The 12,780-nt window shown below is 43.0% G+C and overlaps 1 protein-coding gene across 1 annotated transcript in view; it reads right to left on the bottom strand.

Moving 5' to 3' along the window:
* The window catches only part of kcnh5b (potassium voltage-gated channel, subfamily H (eag-related), member 5b), a 250,314-nt gene that overhangs the window by 95,551 nt on the left and 141,983 nt on the right, over nt 1-12,780 (bottom strand). The window contains exon 9 of the mRNA XM_033641955.2: nt 2,153-2,352. Coding sequence (XP_033497846.1) covers nt 2,153-2,352 — 200 coding nt within the window. The remainder of the gene's footprint in view (nt 1-2,152; nt 2,353-12,780) is intronic.

Below are 12,780 nucleotides of genomic sequence, written 5' to 3'. Positions count from 1 at the left end.
AAAGAGAACAGAGCTGGTTTTAGTCTGACACCAGAAATAACAGCCTTTTCATGTGTGTTTACTTTTATTACATTCTTCTTTTTGCCATCTCAGCCGCTCTGAAGGCTGCTGCTGCTGCAGGTGATGCACTGCTTCATCAGTGGCTTCAGCACTTTACATGTGAGGTGTCTGTGTTGTGCACGGGTGCAGATCAGAGCTCATGTTGGAGTATTTTGGAAAGATGAATCATCTCTGTGGATCAATACACGCACAGCATGGAAGCTGTTCTGTAAATGTGTGTTTTTTAATCTTTTGTTCCTTCAGTTTTGAGCAATAATTGTAGCTGAGCCAGCTGGATGGTCTGAAGCTTCAAAATAAAACGATAATCTGTGAGGTCACATAAAGCTGGGCCGGCACTGCTGTTTGATGTTTGCAGACTGTACGATGACAACGCCGACTGAATCCCAGGCTATGACGTACAATGCAATAGCTCAACCAAAGATATGGCCACATTTCTTTCATGATGGTCATCTCTCATCTGGGACAGCCCAGAATCGCACAGTGTATACTGAGCTTACGACGTCAACTCCCTCAGATCTTACCTCTGAAATCCAGTATGTATTTTGCATTTTTCTGCAGCAGTCGGATGGGGGTGAGGTGTGTGGGAGGAAAAACACAAGAAATCAATGGATTATTAAGGACTGTAATTAGTTAATTACATTAAAGTTCTAAGAATCTAAATTATGTGTGCAGATAATTGCAGCCTATAAGCTGTGTGATGTGTTTGGGTGCAGAGGGTCAAAAGTTCGCCGCTCAGTGTGTGTTTGGGTAAATTAGGTAGGAACAGTGTGTGACTGGTGACTGGCTTTGAGGCATTTCGTTGGCTTCATGTTGTTTTCCTTCTTTATGCTTGTCTCAGTGTTTCTTCTCACTTGTTTTGTGATGATGCGATGTTTATGGCTTCTTTGTGTCTTTGTGACATGGCTTTCGGCAAATGTAATATTCTTGTACAGCTGTATGAACGGCTACAGCATCCAAAACTGTCTCCATCTACATTTTGCCTCCTTACATTTTTTTGTAATCAGTGCGATGGCAAAAAGCTGCAGTGTCTGGTTTTTTTTTTCAATCCCAGCCTGGATGATTACTGTGGTAAACGAGAATTACCGCCTCACAGTTGTAAGCCTCCACCAACCTGCCAAGTTCCTCTTACAGTTGATGTCAATGTCTGTGAAAAGATGGATGTTTCACACACATCTTCAACCCGGCAGCACAGAAGATCTATACAAACATCACAGTTTTTAGGTGGACACCCAAGATTAGCTGAATTTGAGGAAATTCTGTTAAGGCCTTCTTGAGATATCATGTTCACGAGGATGAGACAGATGCAGAACCCCAGTGACTTGACTACGGACTGCAAAAATGAAGCCAGTTCCTCCTTGATGCAAAGTGGATGTTTGTGCCAAATTTGACTAAATTGCCTCAAGGGGTTCCTGAGATACCGCGTTTGCAAGAATGAGACAGACAAAGTCACGGTGACCTTGACCTTGGACCAACAAAATGTCATCAGTTTATCCTTGACTTGAAGTTGACTTTTGTGCCGACTTTGAAAAAATTGCCTCAATGTGTTTTTGAGATATCCTGTTCACAAGAATAAGACAGATGGGGTCACAGTGACCTTGACCCTGACCTTTGACCACCAAACTCTAATCAGTTTATTGTTGAGTCCAAGTGGATGTTGGTGCAAATGTGAGGAAATTCCCTTATGGTATTCTGGAGATATCGCATGCACAAGAATTAGACAGATGCAAGGTCACAGTGATCTTGACCTTCGACCATCAAATTCTAATCAGTTCATCCTTGACTTAAAGTTTTAAAAATTTCCTCAATGTGTTCTTGAGATATCACGTTCACAAGAATAAAACAGATGAGGTCACACTGACTTTGACCTTTGACCAGAGAATTCTAATCATTGTTGAGTCCAAGTGCATGTTTGTGCCAAATTTGGAGAAATTCCCTCAAGGTGTTTTTAAGCTATCACATAAATGAGACATAAGTAGATGCGGATGGGTGGACAACCTAAAAACACAACAGCCACAGCCACAGCTGTCGCCAGCGCAGAGGCCTCAGTGTGACCACCTGAAGACTTCCGTCAGCTCAACCTTTGAACTCTCACCTTCTCGGTGTCGATGCCTTTGGACATGGACCAGGTGGAGACGATGTAGTCCATCACCCGCTCGCTCAGCCCCTTCGGAACCTGGTAGAGCTTCAGGAAGTCCCTGACGTTGTTGAGCATCTCGTGGTAACGGTTGGTGTTGGCGTACATCTGCTGGAAGATGGTGGTCACATTTCCAAAGATGGTGGCGTAGAGCAGAGCTACAGAGGAAGACAGAGGAGAGGGATGAGCACACACGCGCCATTTTCTTCTTTCTCTTTTTACTCCTTACTTCTTGGTTTCAACCTTTTTTCTCATTTCTTTCTTTATGTTGTCCTCATTAAAGCGTTTCATGGAGGTAATTATGTTGACAGCAACATAACATCCACTTACACTCTCTAACATTCTCTCTCACACACGCAAACAAGCCCCATATCCTAAAATTGCCAATTGTAAAAGCATTTAATTGTGTTGCTGTGCTTTAAGTCTCCAGGGCTGCAGACCTGTTTGGAGGCTGATCAGCAGCATTTTGCACACCTTGGCCCAGTGTGACCCATGCATACCAGCCAGAGGAGCAGTCAGTCCTTGGTGGGCAGATCAACTCTCACAACACTCCTCCTTTTGGCAGCTTTTGGTCCCCTTTCCTTGTTTTACAGTATAACATCCATGCAACATCACTTACCCACTCCTAACACTACTGACTTAATAGAGTCCTCCCATCTATTTGTTTGACATGTTTCAAAATCACCATCACCAACCTCACCAGACTTCATTTAAAAACAAAACCAATTTAAGTGTGTATAGAATCGGCATATTCTCACTATTAACTGGGTGAATTAAGGGTTTATTTCAACCAAACCAGAGCTGATGATTTGACAAAAAGGCCTGTCTCTGTAGGGGTTATTTTCATAATGTTATCGGACACTTAGAGTACAACAATCTGAGACAGTCAGTAGCAAAACAAGCACTTTACAGTAAGTGGACAAATTTCCAGAGTGGTGACATTGAAGCCTTTTCTGTGGCTGCCGGCTACAGTGATTTCATTCAATACTTGACCAATTAAAAAAAAGAAGTTGATCCCATTAATCATTTAGACATAAAATCATGGGAAAGGGTTGCAATACACCAAAGTTATCCTTTAACATGAGTTCTACTTCTTTGAGTCGTTCTAGTTCTGGAAATTTCAAAAGGTTTTACTCTCATCGTCCTTCTTCTCATCTTGTTCCCTTTATCCATGCATGAAAGCTCCAGAAATATTCCAGTTGGACCTTGTGCTGAGAATTACTGTTAATACTGACTACAAACACCCTTCTAAGTATTCCAAACATCATTACAACCACCTGGAAACTCTTGCAACTACCCAGGAACCAACAAAGCCCTTCCACTCACCAAAAATCTAACATCTAACAATGCCCAAACAACCCTTTAGCAACACCACTGCAAAAAAGATCAAACCCAGCCAGATTCTTTTCAAGCAATAAACTTTAGACAATGTTCCTTTTTGTAGTTCACATTTACAACCTAAAAGATCAGGTTTCTTATGGTAATGATCTCAGGGTGCTTTCAGGCCTAGAGTTGTCTTGCTTTGGTCTGAATCAGGGACTAATTGTGTTACAAAGTTGTATAATTGCCTAGAGTTGGTTCGTGTTCTCACGGCAGCATTTACAAGAGGACCAGATAAAATGTGTTGCACGAGAAAGCTGCTCTTGATTGGTCAGAATTTCCATGTGGGAAAAATCCAGGAAGTAAGCAAAACGTTGAAGAAGAGTACACTTGCAAGATAAATGTGACACTTTCTAATGTCAGAACAAGGCTGATTTTTCTGAGCTTTGACAGCGCAAATAAAGGCATCAACCAATCAGTGGCGGATTTCTTGCAACTGTAAAGAATTTACATTGTTGATGATGTGAATAGATTTGATGTAGAATATTTGTAGGTGAGTATTTAGCATTCTTGTGTCTTTTATTCTTCATGCCTCCTTGTGTAAAGGCCCTGCGTCACACTGGGGTAAGGGAAAGAAAAATCAGATGAGGAGGGAGACGGACATTGTAAAAAGGCAGTTGTGATTTAATTAACGCCTGATATGCAACAGCGATTACAACAGTGCGAAAAAGAAGAAAAGGGACGATTGCTAGAAAACAAACATGTATGACGTCTCCCGCAAGATGACAAGCTGTATTAATAGCAGCTTTCACTGCTGAGGAGGCTTTCAAGAGGAGGAAGAGGAGTGTTTTTTCCCCATTTTAGAACTTCAAGCCATTGTTACGGAGCCGTCAGCCTCCTCTGTACCCTGCTGCTACAGTTTCCATAGAGACCTCACTCGAAATAGTTCCCTCTTTTTTCCCCTTCGCTGCCTCCTCACAGCAAATAAAAATGACAAAAGAAAGAAGAGGAGAAATAATAAGTTTAAAGACTTTTGGGTTGAAAAATGGAGTGATCTGTTAAAGGAAAATGTTGGACAGACAATGTCTGAATGTGACTGTGTGTTTGAGATAAAGTGCGAATATGTATATGTGAAAGGATAAAAAAGAAATTGATGGGAAAAAAAGAGAGAAAACCAAATAAAGAAAACCAGGAACGCAGTGCAAGCAAAGGAAAGTGTGTGTGTGTCAAATCTCACAGAGGCAATGAGTGTCAGAAATAAAAGAAACGAATACAAAGACACAAAGAGCGAGTGTTTGGATGAGAGACAAAAACAGAAAAAGGCAGAGACAGCCAAAGACAGAAAAGTGTGCCGTGTCAGCGGTGAGATAAACAGCGTTCCAGTTCAGTTCTTTCAAAGTCAGCAGCCTTTCCAGGACCTTCCAGGACCTTTCCAAGACCCTGTCAGCTGGGTAAATTAGGACTCAGACAACACTGCCGATCTGGAACTCAAAGCTCAGAGACTCAGCTCTCACCTCCACCAAACACAGGACTCCTAATTGGGTGACTTGTTGGCACAGCGGTTGGCCAGCGTCACCTCAGTGCAGAGAACGACCAGGGTTTGACCCCCCTCCAAGTGTCTGTGCTGAGCTCAAACAACCTCTTTGTGTTTGCCAGGATTTGAAGTAGTTAGTTCAATCTCTTTGGCAAATTATCCTCCAGTTCAGTTCATTTATCAGGTGAGAGGGAAGAAGAGACACCTGAAAATGTGACTTTCAGTCCTCTAACAAGAGAAAGTTGGACTCCTAGTGTGAAGAGTGCGAAGATAGGCTGTGGAGAAGGATTGTTAGCAAACCAACTGAACTCAAAACTACTAATTAGCTAATTAGTACCATTTGTCAGCTGTAAATAAGGTCTGGCCATGTGTACTTTGAAATGTCAAAGCAGCTTGAGACAGAGCTCCAAAGAAAACAAACTGAAAGACCCACCGTTACAGAAGCAGTGTGCAGGAGGATAGGCAGTTTAATGAATGTCCTGTAGATGCGGGTGTGGTTTTGGCAGGTGGTAAGACGCAGGGTCAGCACTGACGTCACACTTGTGGGTTGGTGGTATTGACTAATTAGCTACTATTTGCCACACCTAAAGGGAGAGGGCTGGAAAGGCTTTTGAGCTGAACGGGTACACCATGAGGAAGATGCTAGAGGCGAGGCATTTTGAAGACAAAAAGAGACTGAGGAAGCATTTGACACGCCACCACGAATTATCCACATAAATTCACCTTTACTGTGAACAACCACGAAGAAGAGCGAGCTGGCCGACTGGACCAGCACCTGAGGGGTGTCCAGGTCCGAGTGAACTGGTCGCAAGGAGCAAGAGCGGTGGCGGGGGACAGGTCACACTAACCCAGGGATGTCCAGGTGCATGTCTCACGTCTAACGCAACATGTAGGGAAGGGCACTAAGTTACGGGCTTGCTAGGCTTAGCTAATGAGGTTTCACCAGCCTGGTTTAGCACAATAGTGTAAGAAGGTAAGGACTTCCTGCTGTACTCTCAGCAAACACATGCTAGGCCTTACCTCGTGTTAATGATGTTTGAAGTTCAGCGATTTCTCTCGACCCCTATTTGGCATTTCTACACTAATACTGCACAGTGACGGCTAAATGTGTCTCTGCTGATTCAAGTAATTAACCTTGCTTACCTGACCTTGATTAGCTTGTGTTTGGCCTGTGTGAGCCTGAATAAACCAGATTACAGGTAAACGTTTCCACAATCGCCTGAGCCAAAGAAATTTAAGAACTGGGTTGATCCTGCTCTTTTACGTCCACAACAGTTTGTACTTACTGTATCACAAGGTCTTCAAAACAGCTCTAGAGAAACCTAGTAAGCTGATTAAGTACAAATATTTTGTTAAACTACTATTTCCAAACTCTTATCCAAAGTTTTTGACCTTCAGTAAGATCAGAACTGGTCAGTTTGTTTTTTCTTTCTCCGTCCTACCTCTCTGCTCTCTCCTGTCAAGTCCGCCCCAGCACCTTAATGTTAGTACATATACTCCACTGGTCAAAAGAAACGTATACATGGTTGTGTTCGTAGACGGTCACTCCAATTGCCAGAGTGCTCTCTGGCACAAACTGGACTGTTCGCAAATTCAAAGCATTGTTAGATTATATCATTGAGTATTCAGAGCACCACACTCCCAGAGCAGCAAAGCATACTCTTGACTCTCTGAGGAGACGGATTGTTAAGTGCTGTGAAGGTAACACTTTTTCAATTCATTAATTCATTAATTCATGTAGAAATAGAGTGTCCTACGTCTTTGAACAACATTCACACTCACTTTCACACCTATGGGCAATTCAGAGTCAACAGTTAACTTAGTTAGTTAACTTAGTTAACTTTGGACTGTGGGAGGACACTGGAGTGCATGGAGAAAACCCACGCTGACACAGGTAGAACATGCAAAACTGTGCACAGAGGGGCTCCTCCACCCTGGGTTTGAACCAGGAACTCTCTTGCTGTGAGGCGACAATGGTAACCACTGCGCCACTGTGCCATCCAGTTAATATTAAGGACTATTTCTCTATAGGGACCAATCCTATATGTATATCTCATATATGACAACATGAAACTTGTTTGTAAAGGTTTCTTAAAAGGCATTAATGGTTCTAGAAATGAATTTGTCAATTTAAGTGAAATCGAAATGGTGATTTTTTTTAGAGATGACCTTGTAACCCTGGTATTTGGCCTTTGAGCCCTTGAGAAAAACTGCTGTGTTGCAGGCTAAGTGGTCTTGCCCCTAAAATTACGAAACTCCAGGCCTGCCAACATCACTCTGCATCAGTCTATAAAAAACACTTATCTAGTCCCATGAGAAACTGTATGAGTTTAGAAGGTTCATTCAAAGTACTCAGGCTACAGTTTAAAGCTGTCATTTCAATACCATATTTGAAATCTGATATGTCCCCCCTGGGTCTATTTATTTAAATATGTCTCCGTTTTCCAGCTCTGGTGGCCGGGGAGAGACGGACTGCTTGGGGAGTGATGGTCAGGACGGGGAGCAAATGAAGAGCTTTATTTCCTCATATTTATTAGTTGATGGAGCAGCCTGGGGGAGGGAGGACCAGACGCTGTCAAAGCGAGGCGCTCATCAACCGGAGAGAGTCTTTGCAGAAAGTTTGTTTCTAAATTGACTGTGACACTGAAAAGGAAAATATATCAACGTGATCATTTGGTTGCATTTGGTCGGTCTGTTCTGGCCTCCTGACGCTGCACTCCCAGAGATCACCTGGAAGTCGCACAGTGAGGGCAGGGTCTATGATGTCTTAAGGTAATAGCTTTTGGAGCAAAGGAGGAACGATTAAAGGTCAGTGCTCAGCTTCATGTCAGCACTGCATCTATGCTCAGCGGAGGAAGAAGCAGAACCACGTCCCTTAACATCTGATGTAACTTCTGTTTCATTACTATTTCCGGCATCCTCTCTTTGTCAACGTGTCAATTTTTCTACCCCAGGAAAGTGTAATTATCTATTTTGGTGTACATAACTATATTTGGAAACTATCTTTGTTTGATGATAATTCTGATCTTGACGTCACCAGATGAGGAAACTGTTTCTTTTTTGGTGAAACAGAAAGACTAGTCTGACATCGGTCTCTTTGATCCGTCTCAGCTTCTCTTTCAGGTGATGTAAAAGATCTCAATAAATGATATTTCACCTCAGTTCCCCTCACTATTCCCCTGTCATTACTTTCTAACTTTTTAAGGGCGAATTGTCAAAACGGGACTGGTGACGAAATCAAAACTACACATGTACAAAGCAACTTCAAAAACTGGTGACGGGGTCAAACAAAGCACAAGCATTTAAACTCTCAGACTGATTTCTGAACAGTGTTGCTTTTTGGGTAAGAAATCAGTAGAGAACAGAAGTCGCCTTCTTCTGTGTCATGTATATTTTCCTTTTGCGGGTTTCGGACGATCTGCCCGAGGAGTTTAGGATGATTTGTCAGAGCGAATGAGTGTGAGGGACAGAAATCTGTCAGTCCAGGAGGAGAGCAGGAGACATAGTGTCACCGCCTGAAGCCCAGACACCCAGAAAATATCAATCACAACACTCCTACATGAAGAGACAGCCAGCACACGCACAAAGACTCACATACAGTACAGTACTACTCACACACACACTCTCATATATATATATATATATATATATATCTATAAGCACGGAGGAACAAGCACAAAGACGGTCTCTAGTCCACATAATTTCAGTCTGAACTGGTTGACATTATCTAATGCCGGTCTTACACCAAACTACTTTCCTAGCTATTTCACTGTTGCAGACAAATTTCTAATGTCGGAATAAAATTACAAGAGTTCTGCTCGAGTTGTGACGCTCTCCTATGATCTCGTCAATTTGGTGTAAGGTGGTCGTAGAACTCAGTTCAAGCTGTCTTAAATCAGTCTCTTTCTTGTCTTCACGTCCCAATAAAATCAAAGGCGTTTAATACTACCATAAGTTTTTAAGTCTTGGCTCATGCAAACTGAAGTTCAATGACATGAACAAAGTCAATGACTAATGGCTGCGCTCTCTCCAGCACCAAACAGGAAGCAGCAAACCTGATAGAGAGTATACATGGAGGGGACTGCGGGGAGGCGCCAGAATGTGGCTCTCTAAACAGACTCAAAGTGGTGATTCAGCATTTGCCCATATATGAACACTCCACTTCAGAGGAAACTGTTGCTTGTCCACGTCCAAGTTTGGGTCCAAAATGTTCTGGATATTTCTGCTACGTTAGTCAAGACAGGTGTCTGATGTGCTGCTGCTGATGTTGCAAGAGAACTAGACTAAACAAGTGCAGTAAAGACTAATTAATGAATTAGTTCATGATGAATTTGGAATTGCATCTCTGCTTTTTGCAGATGATGTGGTTCTGTTGGCTTCATCACACTGTGACCTCCAGCAGGCACTGGGGCAGTTTGCAGCCGTGTGTGAAACAGTCAGTATGAGACACAGCACCTACAAATCTGAGGCCATGGTTCTCTGCCAGAAAACGGTGGATTGGCCCCTCTGGGTTGGAGGAGAGTTACTGCCCGAAGCAAGGGAGTTCATGCATCTCGGTGTCTTGTTCACAAGTGAGGGTAGAATGCAGTATGAGATGGATCTGCGGTTTGATTTACTGGTTCATTTACAGTTGCAATCAAAATTTTTCAACCCCCATTGCGTATTAGGCTTATTGGCAAAATGTACAATTTTTCAGCTGTTTGCAATAAACAAAGTAGACAAGAACAGTTGAAATAGTTTAATAAAACTAATATTACCATGGTTTTTATCCAAATTCAACACAAAATGCTACTTTTAATCACTACTGCAGTCTCAAAATTATTCAACCCCCTGTCTCAAGCACACCTGATGCAACTAATCACAATTATTCAACCCCCTGTTTCAAGCACACCTGGTGCAACTAATCAAGGGCTTCATTAGTTCAGGTGTGCTTGAGACAGAACACATAAATACCTGGACTGGCTAGGGGTTTGTTGAGAGTGACGTTTGATTGCATGTTAGAAATATGGCTAAGTCAAAAGAATTGTCCAAAAAGTTCAGAGAAGAAATCATTGCCTTGCACAAACAAGGAAAAGGATACAAAACGATAGAAAAAGCTCTGAATGTTCCTAGAGATAAAGTTGGAAGCATAGTTCGCAAGTTCAAAGTTAAAGGAACAGTGACTACACTACCTGGACGTGGCAGAAAGAGGAAACTATCAGCGGCTGCCACCAGATTCCTGAGGAGGCAAGTGGTCAAAAACCCTCGAGTGACTGCAAAACACCTGCAGCAAGACTTGGTGGCAGCAGGCACTGAGGTTTCAGTTTGTACAATACGGCGCATACTAAACACTGAAGGGCTCCATGCCCGGACTCCAAGACGTACACCATTACTGACCCAAAAGCACAAGAAAAGTCGGCTCCAATATGCTCAAAACCATATAAATAAGCCACAGAAGTTTTGGAATTCTGTTCTGTGGAGCGATGAAACAAAACTGGAACTTTTCGGGCCTATGGAACAGCGGTATGTCTGGAGGAAGAAGAATGAAGCATATGCTGAAAAGAACACCCTGCCTACAGTGAAGCATGGCGGTGGCTCAGTGATGCTCTGGGGCTGCTTTGCTGCCTCTGACACTGGAAACCTGCAGCGTGTGGAGGGCACGATGGATTCAGTCAAGTATCAGGAAATCTTAGGTAAAAACGTCGTGCCGTCTGTGAGGAAGCTGAAGCTTGGGCGTCATTGGACCTTCCAACAGGATAATGATCCCAGGCATACCTCAAAGTCCACCAAGGCTTGGTTTCAGAAGAAGAAATGGAAGATTCTAGACTGGCCGTCACAGTCGCCTGACTTGAACCCCATAGAAAATCTCTGGTGGGATTTGAAGAAGGCGGTTGCAAAACGCACACCCAAGAATATTACTGAACTGGAGGCCATTGCCCATGAGGAATGGGCTAAGATTCCTCAGGAACGCTGTCTGAAGCTGGTGTCTGGCTATGCATCACGTTTGCAGCAGGTCATAACAGCAAAAGGGTGCTCTACTAAGTGCTGAAGATGCTTGTCATGAAGGGGTTGAATAATTTTGAGACTGCAGTAGTCATCACCCTGTGATAATCTTTGATTTTAGATTTGTTTTAAGTTCCTTTAAAGAAGGAGCTGCACACATAAAAGCTTTTTTTTTTGCCAGCCTCTCTCTGTAGATAAAAACCTGAGCACACCTCTGTTACGCAAACAAACTAAAATAGCAACACAAAGTGAAAACAAAGCAGCCGTGGCCTTCAGAGGAGCCACCTCCATCACGAGCCATTGAGCCCAGTCCATTTGCTGCTCAGTGAGCCAAGTCGGCGTCCAGGCTGCATCACAACACATTACACACTGACAGGACACTGCGCTCCGCCAGCCAAACACTGAGAGAGCCAGTCAGCCGTATCACAGTCCAAACACCCAAAAAAAAAAAACCTACTGTATAAATCTGTTTTGACAAGCAGTAATTGTGCATCAAGAGCTCTCTGGGTGAGTAAAACATTCTGCCTGATTGTCTCCACATAAATATTGACTGAAAAATCTGCAGAGGCATCCCGCCGTTAGTCACACACCCCGCTCCCTCAAGCTATACAATCATTTCTGTAATTATGACTCTCACTATGGTTCTCGTATCACTGTTTTCTTAAACATTGCATTGTTTACTCCTCATTAGGTCAACTTAATAGACTACGCATCGCCGTGCAAAAATGATAATGGGTTTTGGAGTGAGTGGGCTGGGCTGCACGTGGGGGGGTTGATGTAAGATTAATGTCGGCACCCACTTAACACCCAAACACCTGCAAGTCATGTTACACTCCAGACATCAGGGAGGTTTAACATGTACGGCTTGTATCAGGGGAAAAGATCTGCCAGAGAAGAAAAACTCAAACACTTGACTGAAAGTGTAACTTTAGATAAAAATATAACTTTCTTCCTTTTTTAAATGACATGTTAAATTTATCAGCTGTAACATCCACCAAGGCTCAGTCCATTCAATACAGCCTTAGGGCCTTTACACAGTGGAGGTGTTTCTTCGTGCGATTAATTCACACTCCAACACGTTCACGAGGATCAGAATGGGGTTAGAAAGGTGATTTAAGTGACTTTTTTTTTTTTCAATGATTTTTTTTGGGCAGCTAAGTGTGAAGGGGGGAGAGAGAGAGGGGTAACGACATGCAGCAAAGGGCCACAGGCTGGAGTCGAACCTGGGCCGCTGCAGCAACAGCCTTGTACATGGGGCGCCTGCTCTATCCACTAAGCCACCGACGCCCTGATTTAAGTGACTTTGACGGTGGCATGGCAGAGACTGAGATGCAACTGCTAGAGCCATAATCTGTTTGGAAACCAAGGAAACCCAAGGAAAACAAACACACACATATTTAGTTAAAAAATGTCAGTCAACATCACATAATGTGTGTTTTTTTTAATCTTGGCGGAAGGATTTTTCGGTAAAAGTCAAAACAACAAAGATATGATGGGTTAAAGTGTCATTTACCGTGCCCACTCCATTGACTCCAATAGAACTGACAACAAAGTCTGTTTCCTCAAACACTGTCACTGTCGTCGCGACCGTTCCATCTTTATAGTTCTGTCATCACTGTGAGGTTGCCAGGCTGCCATCTGAGACGCCTTTCTTTATGCTAAGTCATGCTAAAGAGCTGCAGCTTCATATTTAGTGTACAGACATTAGAATGATATACATCTTCTCATCCAGCTCTTAGTAAGACAGAGA

This window comes from Epinephelus lanceolatus, chromosome 15, assembly GCF_041903045.1.
Source record: "Epinephelus lanceolatus isolate andai-2023 chromosome 15, ASM4190304v1, whole genome shotgun sequence".
Taxonomy (NCBI): Eukaryota; Metazoa; Chordata; class Actinopteri; order Perciformes; family Serranidae; genus Epinephelus; species Epinephelus lanceolatus.
This window is presented reverse-complemented; position numbering and strand designations above follow the sequence as displayed.